Source organism: Thermobia domestica, chromosome 10 (assembly GCF_964235325.1).
Source record: "Thermobia domestica chromosome 10, izTheDome1.hap1.1, whole genome shotgun sequence".
Classification (NCBI taxonomy): Eukaryota; Metazoa; Arthropoda; class Insecta; order Zygentoma; family Lepismatidae; genus Thermobia; species Thermobia domestica.
In genome coordinates this window covers 226,400,957-226,416,950 of record NC_137463.1, presented here as the reverse complement: position 1 = coordinate 226,416,950, position 15,994 = coordinate 226,400,957, and the positions used below count along the sequence as shown (strand labels likewise).

Below are 15,994 nucleotides of genomic sequence, written 5' to 3'. Positions count from 1 at the left end.
TAAATCTTTAACATTTTTATTATCATCTAAGGCAGATAAGCACCAAATGTACTTTTCACAGGCACACGTCGAAGAAATTGTTCATTGGTCAATTCCTTCTCAAGAAATCTCACAGCAAGGGAAAACATTTGAACACTGCTTACTTAGTCATCTCGCCTGATAAAGCACTTGGCTGCACAACGACATCATTGCATGGAGAAATTATGCATGAAGAAATTATGCATGGAGAAATTTCTCACTTAGGTAACTCGCGCTTTTGCTACACGTAGTTACATGTTCTTTGTGACATGTATCCTCTACATCAACACGCTTTCTTAGCAATGCTCTGAAATTGCCTTGGTTGTGTTGATGTACAGCACCTAAATCTAAAGGTCCCTATGCTCCCAAAGTGGAAGTTCTAGTCTTCTACAAAACAGGACTGTTTTAATTGAGATTTCAGTTTATGAACATTTATTTAAATTTGTTCAGCTTACACAGACCTATTTTTAGATCAATTGGTCAGTCTTTTACACTTCGAGCAGATTCAGCGTGCTTGAAGTCTGTGGTATAGTTAAAATATTTTGTAACATGGTAATCATTAAATTATTCAGAGGTATAGAATTATCTAAACATAATGTAAAGAATTAATTATTACTTGCATAATAGCATTGTATATTTTAGAAACTTTGATGCACTCATCTGTGTTCTTGTGAGATAAGTAATTATCTTTCAGTATAATTGTAAATTTAATTAAACAGTTTGCCATTTATCTGGCAGTAGATTGTTGTGAGATAATGAGATGTTAGCGTGGCAAAATGATGACAGGGAACCGACAGGATATCTTCTACATTCATACGATAGTGCCATCTTAATTTGCAATATAAAAGCAAATTCAGAATATGGTTAGTATGAAAGCGCCAACATGAGGGCTGAACTTCAAGTGATTAGAAAAAACAAGACGTGCCTCATGTGACCTTTTAATAAACCGCAAATTTTTTAACTGTAAGGCTATAAGACTGCCTTCTTTCAAATTTGAAACATAGATTTAATATCGATATGATTGGTTTGCCTCACAGTTTTCTCTATTCTTAAACGGAGGAATTGTTAAAATTAACTTTGTGACGATTGATTTTTTTATTTCTAGTAGTTCCATCTAAAAATATGACTAAAACCAATTTCCAGTACATAAATAGATCTAATAATGAATGCTTCTTCTAAAGATGCAATTTATTGTTGGTATTACTGGTTGATAGTAGCCAAGAAGAAGAGCAACAAAGGAATTGAAATTTAGATTTGGTACGATTACGTAGCCTACCTTGAAAACATTTCGGCCTGTGACACGACCAGCTACTTCTTTTTCCCCTGTTTTCGTAGCGAAGGGGATGTAAGTTCTGAATTTTGTCGTCAATTAGAATATTCAAACTGTTAAGCTTAAAAGAAATAACACAAGTTTTTCACAACAATAATATACACTTAAAATTCTTGCACTGGAGGCTGCGTTTATAAATGTTGAAAACTGTGGAAGTTAGTCAACAATAGAAAAAGAGAAATAATAAATATAGAATAGACCCCTATTACATACTTTTTTCTATCCAGATTCTTGTTACTTGAATATTTACAGAGTGAAACTCCTGTACCATATTCATATGCAAATAAATAATACATTTCTGAAATGTTCAGACTGGTTCGAAAGAATCTGCCACGCCCCAAAACTTACCATCCCAGGTACATAACTTACGTCAACCTATGCGTATATACGGCCCTGCTCGTATGGTCAAATTGCTTCATAGTGTCTATATTATTGTTTCGTTGTTGGTTTCCAAACCAAGTAAACGATGATTGACGAAGTAAATATTGCTTTTAAGGTTTTCCGGTGATTGTTATGTGACATTTTAGAAAATTCATTACATATTTTAATTTAAATTTGGTTTTGTGTTTGTAGGAACATTAAAAAGCATGAAACAAATTCGTTTATCTAAAATCTTGATCTTGTTTTATTTCTGGGTAACAAAGGTATTTAAAACAGATTTTTCTCCACCTTTGAAGTACTCTATAAGTAGGATAAAATGATGCAAATATATTTCGTCCAAGTTCTCTGAAATTCAAGTACATTTGGTATTGTTCAGCAAGCCGTTAATAGAACTGTGTTTTTTGAACGCATTTTGTCAGAACCTATGTAGCAAAACACGTCTTTCACAGGTCATAGAATTAATAGTTGAAGAATAAGCTCAGTTGATACAGAGGCTGATCCGTCTCCATCGAAACAAGTTGAAGTTGTTTCCTTAGTGATGATTTGATAAACTCCGGTATTCACCATTGCACAGCATCGAAGTTTCCACTGCAGCAGACTTCAGGGGTATATATTGCTTTTGGAGCCTTTCCAGAAGTCATTTACCGTGCAAATTCAATGATGGAAGACGCCATTTGAGAACTCCAAAAGCACACCAATATATGGAACTAGCGTAGGATGGTTAACAGAAATATCCATAAACAGAGTAACATGGAATACCACCATACTCACTAGTTGCAGCTTACATGTATAGAAGGATAGCAATGTTCATGCGTCTGACTTTAAGCCTTAACTTTGTGTTGTTCCATAGAGTGATTGTCTTTGCCACAGATGCTAGTATTTCGCCCGTGTAAATTGGAATACGATATGTGGCAATATGTAGTATTGATGTTATCTCTTCGACCTTGTAAATCTTGAGCTTTCCTCCCTTCGACTTTGTAAATCTTGAGCAAGAGTCACTAACAACCATAAAACTTTTGGAGAACATTTTTTGCATTAACTCAAGAAGTTACTTGGCTCATTTTCATGAACAGCTCTGTAAGTACTGGCTTGAACTGTTTACATCAGTTAGATAGATCCATGCTTCATCCGCTATCACAAGTTTTCAATGGCCATCAACTAAGTAACACTCAAACAGCGTTCTGTCCTTGATTTTTCACTCTGTATTGTGCCGTGGTGTTAATGCATGAACATTGGCTCTGCAGATAGTTTGCAACATCGATTTGTGATTACCAGGGCCCGGATCTTGTTGACAAGTCAACTTTTTTCTGTTATGCATAGGACAAGGCAAGCTCAAACAAAAACGTTATCCATCAGCTCTAGATTCTAAAAATATAGTTTTTTTTAGGGTCAACGTTTGGTCACTTTTTGCCGTTTTGAAATTTCATGTCATTTTTTAATATTTTAAGGTAAATTTTCGGTAATTTATGGTCTTTTTATTCTTTTTCTTCTACATAAGGAAATCTTTAAATGAACACGGTTTACGAATGTGGAAAAGACAAAGTTGAATAATCTCTTTTCTTGCTTCCTGACTATTGTGGTGTCAAAACTGCATTCTTAACAAGCTAATGAAAACTAAGCTGTAGCTGGTTAACGAAAGGTGGGGGTTTATTAGGTGGCCAAACAGTTTTGGGTTGTTGACCACAAAAGATGTGACCACGTGAATAACTAAAAATGGATTAGAAGGCGTACAAGGATTTTAAACATGTTTCTATCTATTATTCTAATGTAATCTACACTTGCGAACTTTTATTGTTTAAGAGTGCTTCCTAGTTTCAATTCGGGAGTGAATTGACGCTTTTAATACTTACAATGCCGTACAAAGGACTGATCAATAGAAATAAATGATCAATGGACTGCAACTAAGTGAAACAATACTTTTTGAATATGAGTGAGAAATGTTAACTAAAAATCCAATGAATATTAAAAAATGTCAATGTTTAACGAAATAAACGTTTAAGAAAACGCAAGTATTAAGGTTAATTTTTGTGATTTTTAGGGTCATTTTGCAGGAATTTTAGTGTCATTTTATAGGTCACTTTTTAGAAAATTTTAGGTCAACAACATCCGGGCTCTAGTGATTACGATTCACTGTTGATTTGCCGTAAACAATTGTTTGGATAAAATTTGGTGGTGATGAATTTTCACATGTTTCCATATCTCAGATTTTGATAATACAGACATTATGAATTTAATTGACACCCTCTATGGACGCGATTTCGTTGGCGATGTAAGTCGTAGAGAAGTCTGCTGTGCATAAAATTTAATTATAATTCTAATAGTGGCCTGTCGAACCGCAGAGCCATTGTTACGACACTGTTCTACTTTGTGTGAAATACTAAAGCTTTTATGGAAAAGAGATATGACTTGCCCTTTCCAAAAGTAACATTTTTCCAAATCATTTTGCACCTTACTCTGCTACACAACAGCTGAAAGATTGTGTGACATAGCATCTGATATACTTGTGTGTTCAGTTATGTTGCTCTGTAAAATCTAATTTGGCAATTATGGCTGACTTAAAGTTGTTCGGATGGAAAGGGATTAGCCTATGCAATGTTGTAAGGACGAATTTCTACTCAACATTTGTAAAAGTTTTGGTTAAAAGGTTGATGCTTACATTTGCGATTTTGAATACAATTTTTGTATTAGGCTAAGCCAGGGGCGGATGCAGGACCGACTTCTGGGGGGGGGGCGGTAGGTTGTAGGTTTAAGGACTCCAAACGGTAGGATGGGTTTTATTTATATATATATAAAATAAGAAAGTTTCCTCTTCTGGAGGGGGGCAATCGCCTCCCTGGATCCGCCCCTGGGCTAAGCACTGACTCGACAACACTGCTTCCACTATTTAGTTGCTAGTGAGTTCATCGAACTGAAAACATTGCACAGCTTTCAAGGTAGTAAAATCATAAACCTTTTTATATCTTTCGTTTTTTCCTTTTTTCTTTTAGTTAACCATGTATGCTATGTTGTACGAATCTTGTCCAATCAGCTACGAAACTTTTGTATAATTATTAATTACCTTGAGATTCTAAGTTTAGAATATCTAATTATATTTCTCATGTGAGCATAGAATTTGATTAACTTCTCTATGAAATTATTTTATGTAAAAAGATCTCATTGAAAAATATTGTTTATGAATTGATAATCATAATTTTTGTCATCATTATAATAAATACCTGTTTTCTTTGTTCATACTTTGCTTGGTAAAATGTATTTAAGTTTTCTACAGTGAATATCATTCTCTCTCTGAACCGAGACTTTCTAATAAAAATCGAAAGCTATTGTATTTTTGCAATTATGCTGTATAACTTACTCATCGAAGTGCTATGAGCTACAATAATCAACAAAATCTTAGGTATTAATAGTTTTTAAACTATATGACAGCACAATTTAATTTAAATTTAGCACTCATCATTGATTAAAAAATTGAAATTACTAATTAATATACTTAATAGCATCTCGTAAGTCTAGTAAAGCGTACTGTTAAATTCTGGTAGTGAACTTAGATTTTAAAGCACATATTATGAAAAATGTGAAAGGGTGGATGCAATTGGAAGGTGTATTCTGAATGAAAATTGTACCTAGCAACAGTTTCTTGTTGTTATTATGTTATATTTACTATTACTGATGTAACATTTTTTCTTTGTACAATGACCAACGTGTTGTATCTGGAATCATACGTTTAAATAAATAAATAGATAAATAATAAATGATTCAATGTAATTCTTGCCTTCAGATATTCTGCTACACACTCACTCTGTAGAACAGATTATTGTAAACATCCGGTCCAATTTCTTGTCAGAGGAAACGAAACTGACTTTGTTAACTCGGGGAGTAAAGCGTCTTAGATGTCAGAGGATTTAGTACAAACGAACATAAGTGTGTGAAGGTCGAATCTTTGATTCTTCAAAATTAGAGAGAAGAAAAATTGACCTTCTAGACTGAAATTCACTTGGGGAACTGGATGCTGCGCCATAGGCACCTGGTGTCGAACCGCTTCCCCCGGTACTAACCAAAATATGTAACGGTTCATGTTATTGACACTTCATATTTAATGCTTTTATGAAAATTTCACATACCAGGAGGAGTCAAAAAATTCCCGGAATGTTGCTGTAGTTCTCAGAATGAATGTGTTAATAACGCTGCCTAATTATGAATTTGATAAGTGTGAACAGGTTTTAATAGACACTGTACGAGTAGTGTAGATGAACAGGGAAGTGTGTTGTGATAAGTTGGCGCATTTTATCAGATCAAGCAACGCGCAAACATGATGTTCATCTGCAAATTGGAGAAAATCTGCTTTAGAGACTTCGATAAACTTCAAAGAAATTTAACACCATCGGACATTTTATTCTTCCCAAAAACTAAAAATGGGCGACGTTTCACCACCGTAGGAGAGATCAAAATCAACGAGACGGCTGAACTTTGGAAGATACCAGAAAAGAATTTCCGTCGATGTTTCCAGAATGGCAGAAGTGTGTGTGAATCCGACGGTACCTACTTTGAAGGCGATCAAATAAATGTATGTTTATATTATGGTAATAAAGAGCTACATCGAAATTTCGGGAACTTTTTGATTGCTCATCGTATATCCAATTATAACCTGAAAGTCCATTAAGATTGTTACAAGAATCTTTAAATTTTTGTCATTTCTTGACTACAAACTGACAAAAGAATAAATCTTAAAATTATACATCTTAACGTTTTTTTTTTTTGCTTTCTTTCTTTCCCATAACATTGGTTTATGAAATAAAAAAACCTTCACCTTAAAAACTAAAGTATGATCGCCGGACACGTAGAAACACCCTTGACATTTTGTGGAAGTATGATACGTAACATTCGTTTAAGGTTACTAGCAGAAAATTGTAACTGAACATTAAAGATATGAGCAGTTTGGAGGAAAAGAATGGTAGGAGCCATTTTCTTACTTTCCAGTAAACTAGAAAAGCAAGTTCAACATTCTCATGCAATGCAATGAAGCGACACATACTCAAACAAGCTTTCTCTGCCATATGCAGGTATATACGTATTTTTAGATGTCAGAAAACTATTTATCCGCAAAAATATTTTTATGTGTAACATTCTCATGCAATGCAATGAAATGACACATACTCAAACAAGCTTTCTCTGTCGTATGCAGGTATATACGTATCTTTAGATATCAGAAAACTATTTATCCGCAAAAATATTTTAATGTGTAACATTCTCATGCAATGCAATGAAATGACACATACTCAAACAAGCTCTCTCTGTCGTATGCAGGTATATATGTATATTTAGATATCAGAAAACTATTTATCCGCAAAAATATTTTAATGTGTAACATTCTCATGCAATGTAATGAAATGACACATACTCAAACAAGCTTTCTCTGCCATATGCAGGTATATACGTATCTTTAGATGTCAGAAAACTATTTATCCGCAAAAATATTTTAATGTGTAACATTCTCATGCAATGCAATGAAATGACACATACTCAAACAAGCTTTCTCTGTCGTATGCAGGTATATATGTATCTTTAGATGTCAGAAAACTATTTATCCGCAAAAATATTTTAATGTGTAACATTCTCATGCAATGCAATGAAATGACACATACTCAAACAAGCTTTCTCTGCCATATGCAGGTATATACGTATCTTTAGATGTCAGAAAACTATTTATCCGCAAAAATATTTTAATGTGTAACATTCTCATGCAATGCAATGAAATGACACATACTCAAACAAGCTTTCTCTGTCGTATGCAGGTATATATGTATCTTTAGATATCAGAAAATTATTTATTCGCAAAAATATTTTAATGTGTAAAATCAAGACTATTGTCTTACTCACTTGTCGTTACAGCGACCTTGTTCAGTTGTCTCAAAAGCTGAAGTTCGTATTATTTTAATCATATGTGAGGACCGGTGAGGTGTATAATTCTCTAGACATCTTCAAACTAATTGATAAGTTATTTACAGAAGATTAGTAACCTGTAGCCACATTAATCTGGCAAATTAAATCAAGTGTTGGCAAGGCCACAAGTTGCATGTATGGTTGCAGAAAGGAATGGTTAATACGACGATCATGGCTTATTATTAATTAGAGTATTTAGTGCATTTTAAAATTCGCACAATATCAAAAATTGATTAATATCATAATATGACCAATCGATGCGACTACAGTTTAAGCGTTACTATAGTCTTCTATTTCACTCTAAATCATCTAGATAAAACCAGGAAATAATATAAGATTTTATTAAAGTGTAATATGTAAGTAAAATTATCCATGCATGAATCATACTACATAAATAATACAAAGTAAGAAATATGCATAAAAACAGTGTATTTGGCAATATTTTTAATTGATTGATTGATTGGATCTAACCTTTTTTCAGCTCTGAGGCTATTTGAGACGGGATCACTTTGTATTGGAGACAAGTACTCCACCATGATCAAAGTTGTAACCAAACCCAGAGCTCCCTCGTGAACGAATGGTTAGCATATGCTTCTTTGAATCAGGATACCTGGGATCGATTCCTGGTAGGAGCTCATGTGATTGGAATCTCACGTTAAGCTGTAGATCCACGTCTCATACAGCCTCGCTACTGACAGAGACGCTAAACTCAACTTCAACCGTAATCAAATACATTGGCCACTTAAACCAAAGATGAATATACACGTATCCAAGCGCCATGAATACTTGTATGCATTGTTGTATCGTATGAAACACTTTCAGTATATAAATTCTTGATTTTACTAAGGTAATCTGTCATAGAAATAAAAAAAATATTTATAGATTGGTTTGATGTCTGTTAACAATTATGATTTCGACATTAATTTCTTTCAAGTGAAAATGTAATTTTGAAATCTAGTGTACAATTATGGATCACTTGCTAATTCAAACGTGTACAGGAATAATTATAAACAGCAATGATTTCAGGAGGTGCCTCTGGGAGGAAATTGTGCCCCAAGATAATCCTCAGTTCCGGCTTAATCAGGATTACTAGTATTTTTGGAATACTAGTTTCATTCCCTGTTTATTTCGAGTCCCCTCTCCGGGAAAACTTTCTGAATTCATCACCGATTCTACATACTAAAGAAAGGAAGAAGGGAAAAATGCAAATTATGAAATAATGTCCCTTTGGTCAAGAATTTGAACACAAAATTCAGATCAACAGCCAAGACACTAAAATACTGATTGGTTAGGTTAACATGCATCAAGGTATTTTCTTTCTCGGTATTCGTAACAATTAAATTACGAGTAAATACATTAAAATTTCTATGTGTTATTTCCTATTTTTCGACGACGTAATTTATTTTCTAAACATGATATAATTACTATATAGGAGCGGAAACATTTTTAATTTGAAGAATTCTTTTGGGAACTATCCTGTATAGGTATCATTGAAATCATTACTATTAATTACATAGCTAGATTGCCCTCATCCTTTTAGGTGATTTCCATATTAAGTTTAGAATATTCGTGACAGTTAAAACATGTTAAACGACGCTCTTTTAATAGATATTTCTTTTACTTAGTAGAAGTAGTAGTTTACTTATAGATTAATATAGTTCATGTAGATACAACATATTAATACATTTTGTTTAGATAAATAAATGTACTATTCTTCGTTTTATCAAGATTATAAAAAAATGAAATTTTTAAGTCTTACGACCCACGGTTATGCCGGTTAGGCTAAAGGAGACGCTGATGGTGAGAGATGAGTAGAATGGTGGAATGAAGAAAGTGGGAAGAAACGGGAGAAAACCCCGAGAAAACCCACGAGCACGGTGTTTGTCCACCACAAAGTCCACACCGCGCCAGCTGGGATCGAACCAGGGACCCCAAGCACCGGAGGTGAACGCTCTACCGCTGAGCTACCGCGCCCCCTTTTTCAAAATTATCCACGCAACTGAAATTAATTCGGAATATCTTACTTTTATATGCAGGTAGTGTATATCGTGTAAGTTGTACAGATGTCTGAACTATTCATTATGTCTTTATATTGTTTGCATTCAGTGTTTATGAGCATAACTTTTCTTACTCTACTTTCAGATAGCTGCCCTAGTGAATTAATACATACATGTATAAATATATGCAATTTATTTATATATGCTCCGAAAATATTATGCTCTTTTAATCCATGTTTTTAAATAATTTGAATATTTTAAGTTAGTTCTATTCACTTGGTAATATCGCTTTCACATTGATACAAATAACAGGTGACTGATATTTGCCATACAACTAGAAAACAAATAACTGTTCAACTCGCAACGCACTAGTATCTGGAAACACATAGGTAGTGGTGCCAATTGTGCCCCTAGTGGTTAGTTTAGTAACTCTATGATGCAAGTAACGTATGTAGCTGGCTAAGACTAGTTTTGAGGGAGTACTTGAGGAGAAAATAACACTACGGCAAACTTTTTATTAGGTTTCGAGATTTAATTTTTTAAAGCAGACAAAAAGGTCAACATTCTTTAGAAAATCTGTGTCTCAGATGCCAGCACTCAGTCTCGGCGAAAGAGTCCTCAACTTTCAGATTATCTTGGTACACTTCGGAAAGCTAAAATTTTGTTTCGTCCATTAGTTTAGTTTTCTAATAAGAAATTAAGACAATAAGAAATGCAGTTAATTGATTGAAAGAAGAGGAGCTACATACAAATATACATTATATTATTATTTTTTTTCAGTTACAAAACAAGTTTATATGTTCATATCATATTTTAAGCATTGGGAGACTGCAGTTTCTGCGTTCCCCTTCCCCTCTAAATGGCTACACATAGAATAGCCTATTACATTCGCAGCTATATCGTGATCGTTGTGTGACGATGGAAAATAGACAAGCAAAGAGAAATATAATATTTATGTAATATTTAAAGGAAACTTCTTGTGACAGTAGTAGCTACACGAAAAAAGAAATAAGAGAAGAAAAGAAAGGAGCGACAAGATTGTAATACTCTATGCAATTATTGTTGTTGATATATATAGTTTAAGAATCAGTAAGCAACACACAATACTTGGTGGTTCACGTGATCTTATGAACTGGATAAGGAGGCGTCACTGCTGACAGACATGAAGCATAAGAAATGCATCTTTTCATTGCATCACTCTACATAACCTTTTTATTGCACATTCACAATTGAAGCATCCCACAGAATAACAATGTATGGCACATTTTGAAATGTACTGAGTTATCAGTGAAATCAACTGCTGTACGACACATGACTAACATGTACTGAAAGCCCAGTTCCTACATTGCCTAAGGTAAAGTGCTAGTATGCTGGAAAAGTCTGAAAGGAACAAATGCATATGTAAACCGTAGTATAGTCTTCTCCACTTTTCTCAAATTCGCTAAAATGTGCTATATTCGCTAGAACGCTTATTCGGTAGAACGCTTCAGTAAATACGAGGAATGATCAAAAAGTAAGGTTACAAAACCAGCAAAGAAACGTGTATATGTTATTTCATACAACCAATACAGCCAACAGATACATACACATTAGGTTATTTTTCGACGTAGTCCCCATATCGGTTGAGGCAATTGTCGTATCGTGAGATGAGTTTGAAGATTCCCTCCTAATAAAAATTTTGTAGTTGCGTGTTCAGCCACGTTGTCACTTTCCGGTACTGCAGAATACTGTGCACAATGTGATGAACGCTTCCAAACGACATTCTCAATTCTGCCATCAGATGCCATAACGTGATCCTCTCCTGAATCAGCTCTTCCACACGACCTGCGTTCAAATCTGTTGATGACGTGATAGGTTGGCCAATGCGCTTCTCGTTGGTGACGTTTTCTCTACCGGCCGCAAACTTTCGACACCATTCTGCGACATGCTTACGAGACATTACAGTTCCTCCGTAAGTCTCTACCAGTTGCCGGTGAAATTCAGCTGTTACATGTTTCACGCACAGAAATCGAATAACTGAGCGGACGTCTTTGTAAGACCAGTTTTCTAAACGTGTAGCCATTTGTATTTACCTTCAACTAGTGCCGTAGGTGGTGTGTGGCTGAAACTTGCACAGTTGGCAACTTCATGTATTAAAATTATCGTACACTCCTCATTCCTTTATAACAGACGAAATTCCACAAATATCGGCCTTGCAACTTTATTTTCTGATCCTTCCTCGTATAAAATTGACATATTTAAAGGTATATCAATGAAAGCAATACTTTTAATGAATGTGTATTTACAGCAGCCTCTATGAACAATTGTTAGAAATGATTTCGTTACTGAAGCCACACAGAACTTATAAGATTTCTTTAACAATTAGTATGCTAGAGTACCCTATAAACAAGCTATAGGTTGAATTTAGTTTTCACTCAGTCTAGCGACGAGACTTCTCTGTGAATTATAACTAAAGATGAATACATACATTTTGCAATCCCACCTGTCGCTCGTGTTTTAGTGCAAATTTGACAATTTGCAATTGTCTAATATTAAGTATCATAATATTTTTCTTGTTTTGAAAAGAATTTGTGACACCTGACAACCAGTTATAATTGAAAATTAGTCAAATGTCAGTTACAAATAATATTTTTTTAAAGTCCAATTCAGAATATTTCCTTTCTTTTTATATAACAGCTAATCTTTTCACTAACCAAAGACATTATACCAATACAGTAGCCAGTTATTAATAATAGAAACACACCTACTAGATTATCAAGTGAGAAAGCTACTGGATAGTGTACATTTACATTGTTTTTCTGTTCACTTGATTCAATACGATAAATCAAATGTTTTTTTGAGCATATATCATCCAACCATTTATCAAGTATTCCTGATTCTACAATTTTCCTTAAAATGTTTTGAAATTTTGCAGTGAAAGGGCTACATTTGGGAAGAGTTATTCCCACGTAGGTTGATGATAAGTCATCTTTCATGACTTCAGTTTGGGACAAAGTGCTTTCACTCAGAAAATCCGCTCCGGCATGATGTCCGTTTGGAAGCTTTTCAACCACAACAGCTAAATCACCTTTCTGAAGTTTTTGCTCTAGGACTGAAACATCTTTGAGTAGTATAAATTTATTATATAAGGATTTAAGATTTGGGTTCTCCGAATCCTTGACCACATTAACCCACGAAGCATCATTTGATCCCCACATCATACCACTTTGTAAGAAGTTATAAATGGTTTCAATACCTCTCTGTACGGAAGGAATACTAAATTCAGACACTAACTTAGCACCGTAAGCAGTTTGTATTATTATAGATGCTAGTAATGAAAGTCCGATTATGTAACGCAAAATCGTTGTCAGCGATTTTACATTTGTCCCTTGGTTTGTAAGTATCCTCATTGTGTTCATGAAAAAATCTGAACAACTTAAGAATTTTGTATCACATTCTGATGAAAATTGAGTGTGAGATATGATATAGGCACTGTATTGCACAAAAGATCCTGCTAATATAAAGATTGCAATTACTATCCATACAGTTAAAGATAATGGTCTAAAAACAGCTGCTGAAGAAATGTATGGTTTTGGTTTGGGAACCAGTAATGATACTCGTCCCTGAGTGTTCTCTTGTAGGATATCCACATGAATATAAGTTCTGTGAACAAAATATGATCCAGCCACACCTGCATCACACTTACCAGCAGATACCGCACCATGAACTCCTTCTGCATTACCATTGTCATCTAAACTTCCCCAAGTATTTTGAACACTTACATTCCAACTGAAGTTTAACTGCTCAGCAAATGATTTAGCAAGAAGAATACCCGTTCCTCCATAACTTTTGATATCATTAGAATGTGAAATTATAGCACGCGGAAAATAATTTAAAGTGCACAACACGAGTTTTGTACCTTTCAAATCATAAAGTTTATCAGGAAATAAGTCTATCTTTTTGTTAAATTCATATTTTCTCCAAGTATCTAATATTACTGTACAATTTGCGTGCGCACCAAAACATGTCGTTTTTATTATCAACTCATTTGAAAAAGCTTTCTTTACGGGTTCAATCACAACTGTCTGAGGTGTTAGTTTTAGAACATCTAGTTCAAAAATTCTACTCACATTGGTTTGTTCAAAAGGTAAATACAGATATTTCCTCTCAAATCGAATGATTGCTTTTCGAGACGCAGCTCTCAATATTTTTACTAAATTTCTTGGATTTCTTGCTTTTATCACAAACAAATCACAACCAAAATCAAAGGCTTTAATCAAAAGAGTGAGCGATTGATTGTTTTCGTTTACTGTATTACTGTCGACATGAATGGTAACGTATGGAACTTTTATCTTCACATATTCGAAAAATATAGAACTGTAACTTTCACAAATTAATGCAGCACATTTCAAAGAATGTTTCTTAATAATATTTCCTGTAAGTTTGGTTATATCTTTTTCCATGATATCCTGGCTTGGCACAGGAGTTAAACCAGTAATTAATGGTAGGAGAAGAGCAAGTAATGTTAATATCATCTGGAGTGGTAATTTCTACACTGTTTGGAAACTAATTCCTGTAAAAAAGAAGATAAAGAAAATATATTATTTCAAAATCTGAATGCTGATACATTACGTAAACGTTTTCGTAAAATACTATAAGAAAATATCAAATACAGTACCTGATATCAAATATCAACTAAAGTACAAAAAAGTCTTAAAGTAGTGACATAGATAAGGAAGTGTCCTTTTTAACATGTGATGACGTTACATAATTAAAAAGCCGTATATTCCAACTTTGATTGATGTGCTTGTAAAACGTACCACTCTATTTCTAAAACATTCGATTTTCATGGCGTAAATGTTTTCCAAATTAAAATATTATCTTTTGTTTTAGAGTTATTATTTAAAATATTGCAAAAAAAAAAAAAAAAAAAAAACTTGTAACGAGGCTCCGCCTATATGTGCCGTAAAGGTAGAAATACTTTTTTTTCATGATTTTATAAATTTATATCGTTATGTTAACTGCATCACTTCTCAAATACTGACTGTAGTGGTTAACTGTATCACTAATTATGCAATCCCTGTGTATCAAAATGGAATTACCCTCGACATACATAGGGCACTTCTAAAAAAACTGCTGTCTCGTTTTCGAATTCATTATAAATATTAAAACAGATGTTCTTCAGGAAACGTTTTTCAATGCAATGGAAATAAAAGATATGAGCCATAGTGCTAAGCTTTCTCTCTCCAATATCTAAAACTAAATCATGTTATGTTGCAGTTATTAATGAAACATTTCTTTTCTGGAATGCGAACAAAATTAGATATGTGACGTACGTAGAAACGTAGGTTACATGCGTAACATGTAGTTTTTGGACTTAACGCACAACTATATGTAGCATCCTGAGCAAACGTGTAACTGAAAACGTATGTTTTAAAATACTTCCCATACAAGTGTTCCATCTATACGTTCTTTCCGTATGAAAGAAATAACTCTAGATATAGACGGTAAGGATCTCACATACAGATGGACGTATATAACATATAGCTGACGTACGTAACATAAGTATCCCAAGAGTATTTTATGTTTTGTGGATATTATCATAAAAACTAATTTAAGCAACATTCTAGAGCTATTAGTGAAATATATATTTATGAAATATAACCAAAATTGCTGAGCTGGTTTTGAGGAAATCATCCAAATAACTTACCCCTAAGAATAAAATTCAAATCGTGTATTTTTTCAGAACAAATTAGGTTTACCATGCTATTAGATTCTTAACGAAATATTTATTTGCAAAATATGATCAAAATTGCCATATCCGGCAACACCTGCAACTTTCCTAAAGAAGCATGGATACCGAAGCGAACGGTATTGAATACTAACAAACAAGCATTTGAAGAACATAAGTATAGATGTTCATTACAATTCCTTACAATTCCGTGCCTCGTTTACACCAAAAACAACAATTTAAATTAGTGTTGTCATTGGCAGGTATCGAAACATCAACACAAGTGTCTTTCAAATCGAACGTAGTTCCACTTGATTTACTTCACACACACACACGTTGAATTTAAAATAATCTGTACTACACTATGCTGAACATTTATGTTCATGCTATTTACGAATAGTCATTATACTAGTATGTGCATATTATATAGGAACATTGACGATTTGTATTAATACAACGTAGGAAAACAATAAGTTAAGCTAAATATGCTCGGGATAACCCGGAAAGATAGGAACAGAAACACATAGATCAGAAGGATGACAAGAGTGACGGATATAAAATAAGGGGATTAAAATGGCAGTGGGCGAAAGACATTGTAAGAATAACTGATGGCGGGTGGAC

The 15,994-nt window shown here is 33.9% G+C and overlaps 1 protein-coding gene across 1 annotated transcript; it reads right to left on the bottom strand.

Annotated features, from left to right (window-relative positions):
- Window positions 1–12,146: 12,146 nt before the first annotated feature.
- Window positions 12,147–14,124, bottom strand: LOC145662188 (uncharacterized). Its single transcript, XM_081727519.1, has one exon. It carries the CDS (start codon window positions 14,103–14,105, stop codon window positions 12,309–12,311), a length of 1,797 nt encoding a protein of 598 aa, XP_081583645.1. The 5' UTR covers window positions 14,106–14,124; the 3' UTR covers window positions 12,147–12,308.
- Between the last annotated feature and the right edge of the window lie 1,870 nt (window positions 14,125–15,994).

Bases quoted from the DNA above. Each gene is read 5' to 3' on its own strand.
- LOC145662188 (XM_081727519.1), bottom strand. From the start codon at position 14,105: ATGGAAAAAGATATAACCAAACTTACAGGAAATATTATTAAGAAACAT.